Below are 15,112 nucleotides of genomic sequence, written 5' to 3'. Positions count from 1 at the left end.
GCCTTGGCTGTCCTGGAACTCACTCTGTAGACCAGGCTGGCCTTGAACTCACAGTGATGCTCCTGCCTTTGCCTCCCCAGTGTTGGGATTAAGGCATGTGCCACCACCCTAGCTAGTTGGCTTTTCTTATTGAGCGATAGCTGGGTACTTAGGGACTGGGGTATACGTGCATACACATACATATACACACAGACACACAGATATGCATGTGGCTCTGACTTTAATAAGGAGCCAGAGACAAAGTTCCAACAGGCATTGTTACCATGGTGCCAGGCCCTTTACCTCACTCCCCTGCCCCGTCCAGGTGGCCTCCCTCCCATCTAATAGAATAGGAAAGGGAGGCATGGAGAAGCAGGTGTGCTCCTCAGGCTGCCCAGCTGCTAAGGGGCGGATCCATCTGATGCAGAGTCCGCTGTTGCCCACGGCATCTGCTGCTTGGTGATAGACATCAGCCGGGATGGAGTTGGCTGTCTTGCTTCCAGAAGCCAAACGCTCAGCTCCCTCACTTCCTCTGCCCCTCCCACCACAGGAACACTTCAATTACTATTCTTTGGACACTGCTCTTGGCCACCTGGTCTTCTCACTCAAGTACGATGTCATCGGGGATCAAGAGCATCTGAGGCTACTGCTTAGGTAAGGCAGTCAAAGGGGGAACCCCAAGACAGTAGAGAGGACTGAGGTCCAGAATTCAAGTGCACAGTTCCCTGTACCTGCCCTCCTGATGGAGGCCCAGAGAGGAGCAAGAATTTGCCTGAGGTCACCCAGCAAGGTAGTACCTTAGCCAGGCTTGGTGCCCTGCTGTCCCCTTTGGTCCCCCTGAGGTCTTCCCACCGTTGGGTCTCTCACCTGCCAGCTTTCTCCCCAGGACTAAGTGTCGGACCTACCATGATGTCATCCCCATCTCCTGTCTCACCGAGTTTCCCAATGTGGTCCAGATGGCAAAGGTGAGGCCATGAGCACCCTGGGTCTGGCACTTCTGGGATCCCTGGGCCTGCATAGGGCAGCTGCTTCTATGGGCAGCCTCTTACCTGATCCCACCCAGTGTGCATGCTGCCCTGTGTTGTCCTGGGGACCTGCACATGTGCTTCTCTCTTTACAGCACCCACAGATCCCAGGTGGCCCCAGTTCTCTCAGCCCCAGCAGTGGGTCCCCAGTCTGTCACTAGCCTCTGTTGCTTCAGACCGGCCCATCTCCCCTCCTTTCTTCCCTCGACTTGCTTACCAAGGCGCAGGCAGCCTCTCCCTTTCTCCTTGACCCCAGCTCAGACCCCCCTGTCATCTTTTGCAGCTGGTATGTGAAGATGTCAATGTGGATCGATTTTACCCTGTGCTCTACCCCAAGGTACCTACTCTGACTTGTTCACCAGGGTGGGTGGCAGTGGGAGGAGTGAGCACCTGTTGGTACCCTTGGTGGCTGAGCATCTCCCCAGGGCCTCTTGTTTGCCCCTGACAACCTTACCTTGCCCACAGTGTGCAGTAGAAAACACAGGAGGGTTGTATGTTTACTTATGGATGCACAGCTGATAAGGGGCCTGCCTGGAGCCTTGCTCATGCCTAGAATATCTCAGTGCTGCCTGGAGAGCTTCATAGGATGCTCTGAGCTCTAGATTTCTTTCCCATGGGCCTTGCCTTCTAGGGGATATGGAGGGACATAATAGCACTGATGACCCCGTAAGTGCGTCCCTAACAGATGTCCTTACAGTCCCCATGCTGCTGGCTCCTGTGGCTGTGACAATGATGGAATAGATACAGTGGCTTCTGTCTTCTGAAGGATAGATGGGGCCCTGAAATGTCCTGGGGGGTCCTGGATGAACTTTTTCATCAGGCTGTAGTCCTGAAAGGTGAAGGAAGGGATCTCAGAAATCAAGTCCCACAACTTGGTTTCAGTGGGAGAAACAGGCTCGGAGTGAGGAGGGCCCACCTGCTCAAGGCCCCAAGGCAAGCTGGTTGGTCTTGGGGTGTTTAGGAGCACGAGGAAGTTTGCCAAAGTGTCAGGGAGTGAGCTGGGCATTGTGGAGTGGTTTGGGATGGCCTTGGCCATAAGAAGTTCATGGTAGAACTTAGAAATCCAACAGAATCAGAGCCAGGTCCCAGGCCTGTGCTGACTGGAGGCAAAACGTTGAAGGTTTCTGAAAGCAAGCAGCAGGGGAATGATGGAGTCTCCCTCTGACCTTGTTTTGAGGATGGCGTGGGGGGGGGGGGGCGGGGGGTAGAGCACAGTGGTGCTCCCAGGGAACACTTCGCCTTGCTCTCCATAGGCCTCCAGGCTCATTGTCACCTTTGATGAACATGTTATCAGCAATAACTTCAAGTTTGGAGTCATTTATCAGAAACTGGGGCAGGTGTGTTTGCCCACCCCCTCCCCTGGCCTGGCCCTGTGACCCACCCCACCTCGCCCTCAATGGTCACCTGCCAAAGCGTTTTCCAGTTTCCCAGGAGCTTGGGGACTGCCCATGGCCACTCTGGGAGAAAATGGGGCTGAGGGAGGGCCACTCAGGAGTTGCAGCTTTGTGACTTTGCCCCCATGTGGTCCCCAGACATCTGAAGAGGAACTCTTCAGCACCAATGAGGAAAGTCCCGCCTTTGTGGAGTTCCTTGAGTTTCTGGGCCAGAAAGTCAAATTGCAGGACTTCAAGGGGTAAGTCCCAGGGTCAGATGGATAGAGCAGATATGACCATGTTCCTGAGCAGGGAGGGAGCCCCATCCTGGCCCCCTGGAGGCCTGACTGGAGCTGGAGACTGAGTCGTGGCCTGGGGGCCCTGGGGACAGGTTCCGAGGAGGCCTGGACGTGACTCACGGGCAGACTGGGACCGAGTCCGTGTACTGCAACTTCCGCAACAAGGAGATCATGTTTCACGTGTCCACCAAGCTGCCATACACAGAAGGGGACGCCCAGCAGGTAGTCGGGCACCCATACCTGTGACCCCCATCCACTTGTCTGTTCATCATTCGTTATGCCAGCCTCAATGCTGGCTCTGTGATACAGATACGGAAATGACCCGTTCTCCCCAGGGCGGGCTGTAGGTGGAACAGGGGAGGTGGGAAAGCCCTGGCGTCTGCCTCTGTGGAGCAGTGGTGATAATGGCATCTACAAGGTAGAGACTTAGAGGAGAGGGAATGTGAACAGGGTAGATTATGCACAGCAGGAGCCCTGCCTGGGGGGACTTGTGTTTTGGTGAGGAACAAGGGGCATGCGTGGTGGGGTCCTGGGGGGGTCCCGAGACCCAGCAGAGCCAGGAGTTAGGAAGTGCTTTTAAGATAAAATGACAACAGGCTGCCAAGTTGCCAACAGAAGGAAGTGAGGAGTCCCATGAAGAAAAATAGGGAGTTCAGGCATGTTCTTAGACCTGACGTCCAAATTCAGTTTACCTTCTCTCAGCGTTCCCATCAGGCCATCTGCTTGACTCTACCCCCCAGCCCAGGGTGCTGAGAGGGTAATAATGATGGAGATGTATATTCTTGCTGGCTTTTTTCCTTGCCTTTCCGTTTTAGCAACACTAATGTCTTTGTTCAGTGATGGACCATGTTGGGGGTGTTGAGATAGGATTGAGATAGGGGAAGGGCTGAGGTGGGACCTGGGTTTGAGACCTAGGTTCAAGTCCCCAAGGGCATCGGGAGACCTTGGAATCACTTTCTCTCAGCTTCCATTTTCTCATCTGTCAGAGGTATCCAAGGAAACGGGAATAGTTTTAAGACAGGAAGCACACATCCCTAGATATGCTCTCTGCTTGCTCCATTCCCCCTCCAGCTCCCACACCCCCTGGGCACCCCTGTCCCACACCCTGCATGGCCAGGCTCTGAAGGCCTGTGGCCCTGTGCTCAGTTGCAGCGGAAACGGCATATTGGGAACGACATCGTCGCTGTGGTCTTCCAGGACGAGAACACGCCCTTTGTGCCGGACATGATTGCATCCAACTTTCTGCATGCCTACGTGGTGGTGCAGGCAGAGGGGGGCGGCCCCGATGGCCCCCTCTACAAGGTAGGTGAAACTGGGGCCGCCCAGGGCTCGTGGGCTGTGAGGAAGGAGGGCCCCTCCTTAGAGGGGCCACTTACCTCCCATTCTGGTCTGGTCTTATCCCACCTCCTCAGCCTTCACATCCTCATGAGGTCTCCCCTGCAGCCCCACCCTGCAGACTCAGGGCAGTGGCTGGATGAGCTGAAATTCTGGTTTAAAAGGTTCCCGCCCAGAGCAGCCCCAGAGCCTCCTGAACCCCATGGGACAGGAACTAATTTAGGGGTTTCTAGATGCTGTGAGCAGGGTGGGCCCTGGACCCCACAGAAGCAGCTTCCTCTCTTTCCAGGTCTCCGTCACTGCGAGAGATGATGTACCCTTCTTTGGGCCCCCCCTCCCGGATCCTGCTGTGTTCAGGAAGGTAGGAGGCAGCCCGGCTCCTCATCACCAGAGCAGGACTAAAGAGGGAGGGGGCAGCGGGGGCCACAGTCTTGCCTGAGAAGGACCCGAAGCCCTGCTCTGTACTGGGGATCTAGGTTCCCCCTCACCCTTCAGCTGTGCTGCCTCTCTTCATCTTGATAAATGCTGTGACTTTCTCTACAAGGCCACAGAGTAAACCGCAGGGCTGTTGGACATTTTCTAGATGACTGTGGTCTTTCAGTTCTCCTCTCTCTGAAGACTGTCCTCTAAAATGTGTTTTTTGGGGATGTGTGTGTGCACACATGTCCCTGTCGACCCCTCAGTAGCTACATGGCAAACCTTGGTTTGGTTCCTCCCTCCCCCTGCATGTTCTGCTGGGCCCTCCCAAGTTGGGGGTCCCTTGCAGGTGTCTAGCTAGAGAGCTGAGCCCAAGGAGGAGCCCTCTGGGAGTGAAGGTGGTCACTTCAGACCACAGTATGGCACAGCTCGGGAGCTCTAGCCGGACTCACTCAGCTCAGCCCCTGCCTGTAGTGTTCATCTGACCCCCCTTTCGTCTCCTCCACTCTGGGGGCTCCCAGGGGCCTGAGTTCCAGGAATTTCTGCTGACGAAGTTGATCAACGCTGAGTACGCTTGCTATAAAGCAGAGAAGTTTGCCAAACTGGAGGTAACGTGGACTGGAGGGATGGACACCCTCCCTGGAGGGAAAAGGCATGTTCAGACCTTGGCTTTGGGGGGCTGATGGGGGAGGACAGAGCTACAGGTCAAGTGAGAGGCAGCAGAGGGCAGTGTCCAGCATGGGGTGGAGGGGGCAGATGCCATGCAGGAGGAGCGAGGATTGGGGATGCCAGTGCAGGTACCTAAGGACCTCCCCATGCCTCGCCTAGGGTAGGTGAGGCCAGGATTGGAATTGCCAGGCCGAGGGTTGATCTCTGGGGTCTCTCATGGCCGACCCACAGGAGCGGACGCGAGCTGCCCTTCTGGAGACACTCTATGAGGAACTCCATATCCACAGCCAGTCTATGATGGGCCTGGGCGGCGACGATGATAAACTGGAGAATGGCAGTGGTGGGGGCGGTTTCTTCGAGTCTTTCAAGGTGAAGGCCCCAGGCTCCACGCTGGCAGGCTGGGGCTTGGGCGGGCTAGTGGAGGAGGAGTGGGACATGAGAGCTAGAGGCAGCTCCGGTGTGGAGGGGCCTGGGGAGGGTCTGAGGTGGGACTTATGGTTCTGTGAGGGAGGTGTGGCTAGAGATGGGATTAGGGCTGGTCTCCCAGTGTGAGTCCTGGGGATGTAGCTAGAGGTGGGGTCTGGCTGAGGGCTTCTATCTCTGCTTAGAAGTGTGACTAGGATTGAGGACAGAGCTTGGTGGACCTGCACCTTCAGGTGCTTTGAGATTTGGAGATGTGCTCTGTGCTTCGAGAAGAATATAAAGTGGGGCTCTCGTTTTGGGGTGGAGTTAATGACTGGCAGGGCTCAGGAGCGGGTCTACCTGGGAGTACCACCAAAGGTTGGAGTCCTCTAGATGGCAGCCAGGAGCCACTGTTGCCATGGGCTGTGGCTGTCATGTCTGAGGGCAGAAAAGAGAGGAGGAGGTCTATAAGAAACAGGCTCAGGAGGCAGAGGGACCTCGCCATGTGACCTCTTCTGGTACTTTGTGGTTTAGCTAAGAGCACCAAGTCCCTGTGTTTATATCTATGTTTTGCCGCTTACCAGTGTGGGCATCCTCCAAACCTCAATTTATCTGCTGAGTAGGGAAATGGGGGTCATGATAACTCACCATACAATATGTTTTTTAATTATTTGCTAAGCAGTTAGGTTAGCATAATGTGGATGTCAACTCCTGCCCCATCTACCAGAGCAAGGACAAACTAGAGCTGGGCAGTGGAGGGGGACTTCTGCCTCCCTTTGGATGGGGCCTGGACCCACCCAGCTGCAGGGCACTAAGCAGTGTTTGCTTTCCCTAGGCCACCAGTGGGAGGTGGCCTCACTTACTCAGGCTCAGCTACAGTGGGAACTGTGGGTTCATATAGGAGGATTAGTCCAGTGGCCCACAAAGGACACCAGCAAATTGGCCTAGAGAGCCCTGGCCGTCCCACCAGAGTCAGGGACCCATGGACCGAACATGGGTCTAGTGTTTTCTTTGAGCAGAATCTAGGGGATTCTCATCTGACTGGTGCCAAGCAGTGGCCCTGGATTCGGTCAAAGGATGCCTCCAAGGCACAGAGTCTATGGGGAAGGGCATAGGATTTATCCTTATGGGCCCCAGGCTCCCCTCTGCCTAGGTCTTCTCCTGGGTAAAGTGGGCATTAGACAGTCCCACCTTGTAGGGAGGCTTGTATGGCAGAGTCTGTACACACTGTCTGGCTCCCGAGGAAGCATTTGATCTAGCATGGTCTGGAAATGGACAGAAAGAGGGCGAAAGGACCCTAAGAGGGCCCCACAGGGCTCCTGATGAGCCTAGTCAGCCAGGTACCTGCTCTGTATTGCCTGTCGTGACATCCACGAGACCGTGTGCTGGTGAGACATCCAAAGCCCTCTGTATACCTGCCTCTTGTGTGGCACAGAGGGAAACTGATACATCACAAAGAGGCGGGGCTTCCTAGAGTTGCCCAGAGGGTGCCATTGGTGGGGAGGGACTAGATGCCTGTATTCCCGAGGTTTCCCGAAAGTAAGAGGCCCCCAGGAAGCCAATACCTCCTTTACGCCCACCCCTACCCCCGCAGAGGGTCATCCGGAGCCGGAGCCAGTCCATGGATGCCATGGGACTGAGCAACAAGAAACCTAACACCGTGTCTACTAGCCACAGTGGGAGCTTCACCCCCAACAACCCTGATCTGGCCAAGGCAGCTGGAATAGTGAGTGTCCCCCAATTTCCTCTGCCCCCCCCTGCCCCCTGCCCCTGGGCCCTTGGTTCTCCCTGCCTCCTGAGGCCTGGCCTTGCCTCTTCCCACTGCCCTGTTGTTCGTGTGCCCATGCTGGGCACTGGACTTGGTATAGACACTGCTCTCCATGGTCAAGTGCCCCAATCAGGATACTGGGATACTGTTCCCCATCCCCTTGGCCTTCTCCTCCTGGCCCTTTGTTTATTTGGGTGTGACTTTCTGCAGCCTCTGTGTCCCAGTCCTAACTGAACACCTGCTGTCTGTCATTTGTGTGCTGGGAACTGGGCTGCTGTGTAGGCATTTACTGTCAAGCCTTAGGTTTCTGGAAGCACCTCTGTTATGTCAGGCATCACTGTGTGTCAGGACCTGGGCTGCTGTGTGGAAAACACACTTTGTGAGCACCTACTGTGTTCCCAGCCCTGAGTTCTTGTGAGCACCTACTATGTGCCCCACCCTGGGCTGCTGTGTGAGCACCTACTGTGTGTCTGAAAATGGGCTGCTGTGTGGGCATCCACTTTGTAAGCACCTACTGTGTGCCCCAACCCTGGGCTGTTGCGTGAGCATCTACTGTGTATCAGGACTTGGGCTGCTGTGTGAATAAATGATGTGTGCTAAGCCCTGATTATGAGGGGACATCTGCTGTCTGTCAGAACATGTGTTGCTGTGTGGACATTGCTTGTGTGGCATTCTGTGTCTGCAGCAGCCAGGGCCTCAATGCCTGGGACTGCCTTTTGTGTGTCTGGAACTGGGCTTCTGTGTGGGCTTCTCTTGAGTGAACCCTTTCACGATGATTACTAATTGTCTGCCAGGCTCTACGGACATCTGCTCCCCACACTCAGTGAATTCTACAAACCTAAATTATGACTTAGTTGCTTGCGCCATCTAGTGGCCACCTCAGACACTGCTCCCATTGCTCTGCCCCTCCACCCCTACTTGCCCTCTCATACCTCCACCCACTAACTCACCCACACTTCCATCTACCCAGCCACCCACCTATGCATCTGTCCATTCATCTACCCATCGTACAATCCATCTACCCATCTGTCTACCTACCTGTCCATCTGTACATTCCATCCACCCACCCACTTACACATCCATCCATCCATCCACCCACCCACTTACACATCCATCCATCCATCCATCCATCCATCCATCCATCCACCCACCCACCCACTTACACATCCATCCATCCACCCACTTACACATCCATCCATCCACCCACTTACACATCCATCCATCCACCCACTTACACATCCATCAATCCACCCACTTACACATCCATCTATCCATCCATCCATCCACTTACACATCCATCCATCCATCCATCCATCCACCCACTTACACATCTACCCACCCATCCATCCATCCATCTATCCATCCATCCATCCATCCATCCATCCATCCATCTATCCATCCATCTACTCATCTGTCCACTTATCCATCATCCATCCATCTGTCCACCTACCCGGCCTCCCACCCTTCTCTTTCTGTCTGCTGCATGCCGAGCCCTGTGCTTCGTGCTGTGAGGCTGTCATGTGGCAGGAGTCTCCCCTCCCCGGCCCATCTCTCGTGTGGTCTGGTCTGGCCAGGGGAGCAAGGTGGGTCTCTGCTGTTCAGTGGTCGCCAAGTCCATTGTCATCTAGGAGCTGGCCCAACTTCTCCCCAACCCAGGTTCTCAGCCTCTCCCTTCCTGCCCGTGGAGTGGCCTGGCCTCCTGTGGGTGGCTGTGGAGGGGCCCCGGGTTAGGGCCAGGCCAGCAGCACCCGCCATGCAGTAACCAGACCCATTTCTGTTTTTGTTTTTGCACAATCTCCCTCTCTTCACATGGCTTCCTCTTCTTACTCCTCCTGTTCCCTCCTCCTCCTCTCCCTTCCCCATCCGTCATTCCTCCTCTTACCCTGTCCGCTTGCACCCCCTCCCATTCTTCCTGTCTCTCCCCCGCCCCACCGTGCCCCACTGTCCCCCCTACCCCTCGGTTTCTCTCTGCCCACGTGGTGTGCTCTTGCGGTACCCGCCTCCCACTGCCTCTTTGTTTCTCTCTCTCCCTCCTTCCCTCGTGTTCTCTCTCCCGCCACTCTGTACCTCTCTGCCCCACGCCAGTCATTGCTTATTCCCGGGAAAAGCGCGAGTAGATTCGGACGCCGGGGCAGCGCCTTAGGCATAGGAGCTGTGGAAGAGGTTGTCATCCCGTCCGGGGGCCGCGGCTCCGGAGCTGCCTGCACCTGCACGCGCTGCTCTCTGCTCGCTCTCAGGACGGAGGCCATATTGGGGACGTTGCCCCCCTTCCCAGGACAGGCCCAAGGGCGTGCAGGGCAGAGTGCCAGCCACAGCCCCGGTGATACTGGGACCTGGTCAGAGTCCCCAGGCCCTCACTAGGAGACTCTGGCCCCGGCCTGGCCCCTAGAACCCTGACTGGGTCCTTGCCGGGATCTGGTGCTCAAAGACCCTCTGCCCAGCTGCACGTCTCCCAATATTGCCGGTTCTGCATGAAGCGCCATCTCTCTCCTTCCCTGTGTCCCCTCCACACCCTGAGCTGCCTGCAGGTCCTGCCCTTCCCTTCATGCCTCCTCAGGGCCCACTTCCTACCTCCCATGCTTCTGATGCCGGGCATCCCGCCATAGTGTGTGTAGGGTTGTCCCTATTCGGGGGACAGCCTGAAGTCTGAGGGGGCAGATGCCCTGGTAGGGGCTGGGGTTGCCACTGCTTTCTCACTACTACTTTTAGGCTGCAGCTCTCATGAGGCCCAGGGGCAAAAGGCGGGGCCGTCTGAGGATTTGTCCTTCCTTCTGACCCTAGTGGCTGCCCCCTACCCTTCTTGGACTAAGGTCCAGCACAGCCATGCTGTGTGTTCTCCGGAGCAGCACTGGCCCTCTCTGGGTCTGCCCGTCTATCAGGCAGCCCTCCGGAAAGCACATTTTCTCTCCTTTCTTGCTCATCACCTGTTGGCTTCAGGGCGCGGTGGCAGGGCCCCAGTGGGAGGTGGGGGCCACTAGGGTTCCAAGGCAGGTAGGCACTGAGTCAGAGTCTCTCCCCACAGTCCCTGATTGTCCCTGGGAAGAGCCCCACAAGGAAGAAGTCTGGTCCATTCGGCTCCCGCCGCAGCAGTGCCATTGGCATTGAGAACATCCAGGAGGTGCAGGAGAAGAGGTGGGTGAGTGGGAGCCTGACCGGCCAGGGCATCCAGCACGCCTCCCGCCTTGACCTGCAGGGGCCGCCAGCGCATCTCCCACCCTGACTCACAGGGCACCCAGCCTGCTGCGCCCGCCCCCCTCCCTGCCCAGTGCCTGCCCTCTGCCGCATACCCTCCAGTGAGAGCTATCACCTAGGAGGAAATGCTCCACCTGACACTCAGTAGTTCCACTGGTTCCCTGGGGCCAGCACCTTTCAGATCAAGAAACAGCTTGCCAGTTCGTACAGCCAGCAAGGGCGGAGCAGAGAGAGGGGCTGGCGGCATCTGTGAACGCCTGTGGGCAAGGCTGAGCCCAGAAAGCAGACAAGAGGTCCTCACCCTATTTCAGCTGTGTAGCCTTGGACACGCCCCTGACTTCTCCGAGACTCATCAAGGCAAAGAGCAAGCAACAGGCAGCAACCTGGGGCTGTGGTGCAGGTTCCCTGTCGGGACCCGACGCAGTGGCCAGCAGCCTCACACCACCTGAACTCAGACTATAAATCCTGGGCTCAAGCCCTGGGGTGACCACGTCCTGGCTGGGCGTCCTTTAGGAGACCATCACATCCAGAGGAAGGGCCAGCTAGCCAAAAAGCCCATCTGAGGCTACACCATGCCCATGACCACTCCTCACGGCCTGGGCCTCATTCTACCCCACTGCCAGGCTCGGTGCTGAGTCCCCCCTGTGTGCCCCGCAGGGAGAGCCCTCCAGCTGGCCAGAAGACCCCAGACAGCGGGCACGTCTCACAGGAGCCCAAGTCAGAGAACTCTTCCACTCAGAGCTCCCCGGAGATGCCCACGACCAAGAACAGGTAGGGCTTCGGGTACCCTGGACTTAGGGAGAAAGCCTCCCATTCTGTCTGTTCTCTGACGCCCCATTGAGTGCCTTGTGAATGCTGTACCCCTCTGTACTCTGGAACACAGCTGCACGCTGTGTGTACATGGGGCCACAGAGCTGCAGGCCTGGAGAATAGAACTAACAAACCACATCTGCACAGAGAGCAGGGGAAGACAGCGGGGGTGCAAAGAGGAATGAGGTGTCCTTAGTAGGTCTTTAGACAGAGCTGAGGGAGGAACCTGCCCTGGTGGACCCGGTAGAGATAGGGTTCTGGGAGGGACCCCGCAAATGCAAAGGCCCTGAGGCATGCCTGATGGATAGGCACAGGCAGTTGGAGCAGACTGGGGGACTGGGCCCATGGGGTGGGGGTGGGAACAAGGTCAGAGGGGTGGGTGGAGGCCTGCTCATAGCTTTGGAGGCTCTGTGAGAGCTTTGAGTTTTACCTTAAATGGGATAAAAGCCCAGGAAGAGAGCCATGTTTTTAAACATGCTGTTGAGAGAGGCTGGTAAGTTGGCGGGACCAGAGGCCTGAGGAAGCTGCTGCTCTGTTGGGCTGGTCCCTGTTGGAGTAGGGTGTGGGGTGGAGGCCTAGGGGACTCCCCATGAGCTGGAGAGTCAGACTTCTGAACAGAGACAGAAAAGTGTGACAGGGACAAAATTGGGTTGTGGGATTTTTTGGCTAGGCGAGACTTTGGCCAGGAGACACAAAGGCCCTGTTCTACCTTGAGCTGAGTGACCTGAGGCTGAGTGCCGCCCTGCTTGGGCTTCCGTGTCTGTGAGATGGGTCCCATAATAACTGACTATCTCAGGGGACCAATGAATGTTTACTAGACTAAGCCATTTAGTGTCACAGTTGTTGAGCACCAAGCCAAAGCGATAAGACTTTCCCTGGGGCAGTGAGGAGCCACAAGAGGGCGTTGAGCATGGCGGGGCCCATCCAGATACATGCGACAGGAACAGCTTCGCTGGGAGTCCATGGAGGCTAAGAGGCCGGAGGAGCTGTAACGGCTGCTGGGCTGGCCCCAGGCTGGGCTTTGGGGAGTGGGGTGCAGCGCCTGTGGCTGCCTGCTGACGGCACTGTGTGGCAGAGTGGAGACGGCTGCCCAGAGAGCCGAAGTCCTGCAAGGCTTTTCCAGATCCTCATCCAGTGCCAGCAGCTTCGCCAGTGTGGTGGAGGAGACAGAAGGTGTAGACGGAGACGACACAGGCCTGGTGAGATGCCTGAACGGTTAGGGCCCCCACAGGGGTGGGATGGGGCCCCTCAGGCCTCCGGAGGTGCTTTGAGCAGAGGGATATCTGGCTGTGGCTGAGGTGTTGAGGGGGATGTCCCAGCTCATAGGAGATGCAGACAAATCTCAGCCAGGCTCCCCAGTGCTGTCCACAGAGACCCTTGAGGACCCAGGCGCTCCTCACGCCCTGTCTCATCTCTTCATGAGACACTCTGAGCTCCTCTGCAGTCCCTTAGTGTCACGAGCTGACCCCACCCTCAGGCCTTTGGATCCAACATTGTCATTTTTCCTACCCTTCTCCTTCCCCCTTGGCCAGGCCGACTCACACTCTCTCTCCCTGTGGCCTGGGCCTCCCCTTCAGGGCCTTGGCTGGTTTTCATCTAACATACTTCCAGTGGGTACCTGCTACTGGCCTGGCCTGTACCCTGGCAGACACAGGTCCTGCCCGCTGGCCTTCTAGAGTGGAGTTACAGGGTTCTTCACAGCCTGTTGGCCTCTGAGACTTCAAGCTCCCTGAGGTCAGGGACTGGGTCTCTTCTATCCCCGAGACCCGGACCAGGAGAACATATGCAGATGTGTGTTGAGTGAACAAGGGATGGGGGTGGGTGGGGGCTGTGGGCGGGGCTGACCTCCCCCCCTCCCTAGGAGAGCGTGTCGTCCTCAGGAACTCCCCATAAGCGGGACTCCTTCCTCTACAGCACATGGTTGGACGACAGTGTGAGCACTACGAGTGGGGGCAGCTCCCCAGGTACGAGGAGAGCTGCGCTGGGTGGGAGCGGGCCGGGCACAGACAGCAGGGGCTGGTCCACACTCCAGAGCATGGGGATGGGGTGGGGCAGCCTCTTAGGTGGGGCAGTGGTCCAGGGTACGTGGACGGGTCTCACAGGACAATAAAGCGTAGCTGGGAGGTGAGTTAAGAGTGAGGTTACCCAAGGGAGGAACTTGGCAGGGTTGGGGAACCCCAATACCAACCACCCATCCATGCCTGCGTCTCCTTGGTGCCTCCTCTTGGCCAGTGAGGTGGCTCCCTCCTGCCCCCTTTCCCAGGCCTCACGCGGTCACCCCACCCAGACGCCGGCAAGTCGGGGGACCCTGCGTGTCCCGAGATCAAGATCCAACTGGAAGCATCTGAGCAGCACACACCCCAGATGGTATGAGGGACCCCTCCTGGAACAGGGTAGAGCTGGCTGGGGACAGGGATCCAGGGAGACCCCGATGGCTGGATGCTCCTCTAGGCCAGGAGGACTTGGGCTCATCCAGTGACTTCTGGTTCCCTGTGTCTCCTGCCCCCACCTCTGGCTGCATCTGTCCCCACAGGGTTGCTAGCTGCCACCTCATCAGAAGGCAGGACTGAGCAGGTCAGTCAGTACTTACCTGATCCTATGGGGTGGAGGAGGGGAATGCCCCTGGTGGCTGGGGACCTGGGCTGGTCTTGGTGCCTCGTGGCCTCAGTTTCCCTATATGTACAGTGGGGCTCAGAGGGCCACCTCACCTCTGCCTATGAGTTGTTGGGGAGCTTGATAGAGCCAAAAGGAACTGGGCAATCATGGACCGTGGGGAAGGCTGGGGATGCCCATGGGATGGAAGGAGCCCATGCCTGACCTTCCCAAGCTGTCCTCCTCTTCCTCTGAGCTTATCTCCCTTTCCCTGCAGATGAGGCCTCAGAAGCACAAGGAGAAGATGCTGCACCACATCCAGGCAGCTGGCCCTCTGCCCCACAGCCACCCCAGCCCCTGGTACCCCTGCCTCCAACCCCCCTGGCCCACCCATCTGGGCTGTCTCCGCAGGGCGGAGCCATCCAGAGCTGGGGGTGGATGCTGCTGGCATCACCCTCCCCACCCCGGGGTGGGGCTCTGGGTGTGGGCAGGGACTGTGGCCCTGGCTTGCCCCCACCTGGGCCTCTGTCCCCTGGGTTCCCCTCTGGAGTCACGGGGAACAGAGTAGGAGGAGAAGGAACAGTGTGTGCACACACTCCACTGTAGAAGCAGCAGGTGCAAGGTGTACAGAGTGAGCACTGAGCAGGGAGTCCTTGGGGGCTTCTGCTGTGGGACCTTGGGCAAGGCACTCCTCTTCCCTGGGCATCTCTGCTGCACGTGGACAAGATTATTTCAGAGGTCACTGAAGACTGAGTCCATGCACCTGTCCCAGAAGGGGGCCATTGTCCTCCTGGGGACCTCCTCTCACACTGACTGCTCTCTGAGGCCCCAGGTGGGGCTAAGGGGCTGGGGCTGTTGTACCTGTCACCCTACCTGAGCCCCCAGCTTTACCACAGACCTGCCAACATCCTTTCACTGCCTCCACACGATGGCCGACTATCCCCCGTTGGGAAGAGGGGCCTCCCTGGCTCCTCATCCGGCACCCAGCTTAACCCTGCCACCCCAGGCTCCTGGGCATTCTGGGCTGAGGGGTCTCAGCTGGTCTGGAGTCCAGGCCATCCCCCTGCCCACCACGGCTGTGGAGGGGGCTGCCAGGCATAGCTGCTGTGAGCCATGTCCTTGTGTGTACCTGTTCACTCTTAGGAGCCATGCCCAAGTCGAGACTTCCAGCCCCAACACCCACTTTGGAAGCCCTGTGGCTGTATGTATGTCGTAAGGGTTGTACAAAATAAATTCTATTTATCGCTATTG

At 57.4% G+C, this 15,112-nt stretch overlaps 1 protein-coding gene across 1 annotated transcript in view; it reads left to right on the top strand.

The window, feature by feature from the left end:
• The window catches only part of Rap1gap (RAP1 GTPase activating protein), a 50,287-nt gene extending 35,175 nt beyond the window's left edge, over positions 1-15,112 (top strand). Inside the window, 21 exon segments of the mRNA XM_052714967.1 lie at positions 530-633; positions 866-944; positions 1,288-1,341; positions 2,258-2,341; positions 2,537-2,637; positions 2,769-2,898; positions 3,823-3,978; positions 4,301-4,372; positions 4,950-5,036; positions 5,329-5,466; positions 7,094-7,225; positions 9,353-9,430; positions 10,290-10,399; positions 11,117-11,230; positions 12,345-12,468; positions 13,131-13,233; positions 13,533-13,636; positions 13,721-13,843; positions 14,139-14,223; positions 14,226-14,295; positions 14,297-15,112. Of these exon segments, the coding sequence (XP_052570927.1) occupies positions 530-633; positions 866-944; positions 1,288-1,341; positions 2,258-2,341; positions 2,537-2,637; positions 2,769-2,898; positions 3,823-3,978; positions 4,301-4,372; positions 4,950-5,036; positions 5,329-5,466; positions 7,094-7,225; positions 9,353-9,430; positions 10,290-10,399; positions 11,117-11,230; positions 12,345-12,468; positions 13,131-13,233; positions 13,533-13,636; positions 13,721-13,843; positions 14,139-14,223; positions 14,226-14,295; positions 14,297-14,429 (2,181 nt within the window). The 3' untranslated portion in view covers positions 14,430-15,112.

This window comes from Peromyscus californicus, unplaced genomic scaffold (assembly GCF_007827085.1).
Source record: "Peromyscus californicus insignis strain IS unplaced genomic scaffold, ASM782708v3 Scaffold_5__1_contigs__length_169319896, whole genome shotgun sequence".
Classification (NCBI taxonomy): domain Eukaryota; kingdom Metazoa; phylum Chordata; class Mammalia; order Rodentia; family Cricetidae; genus Peromyscus; species Peromyscus californicus.
This window is presented reverse-complemented; position numbering and strand designations above follow the sequence as displayed.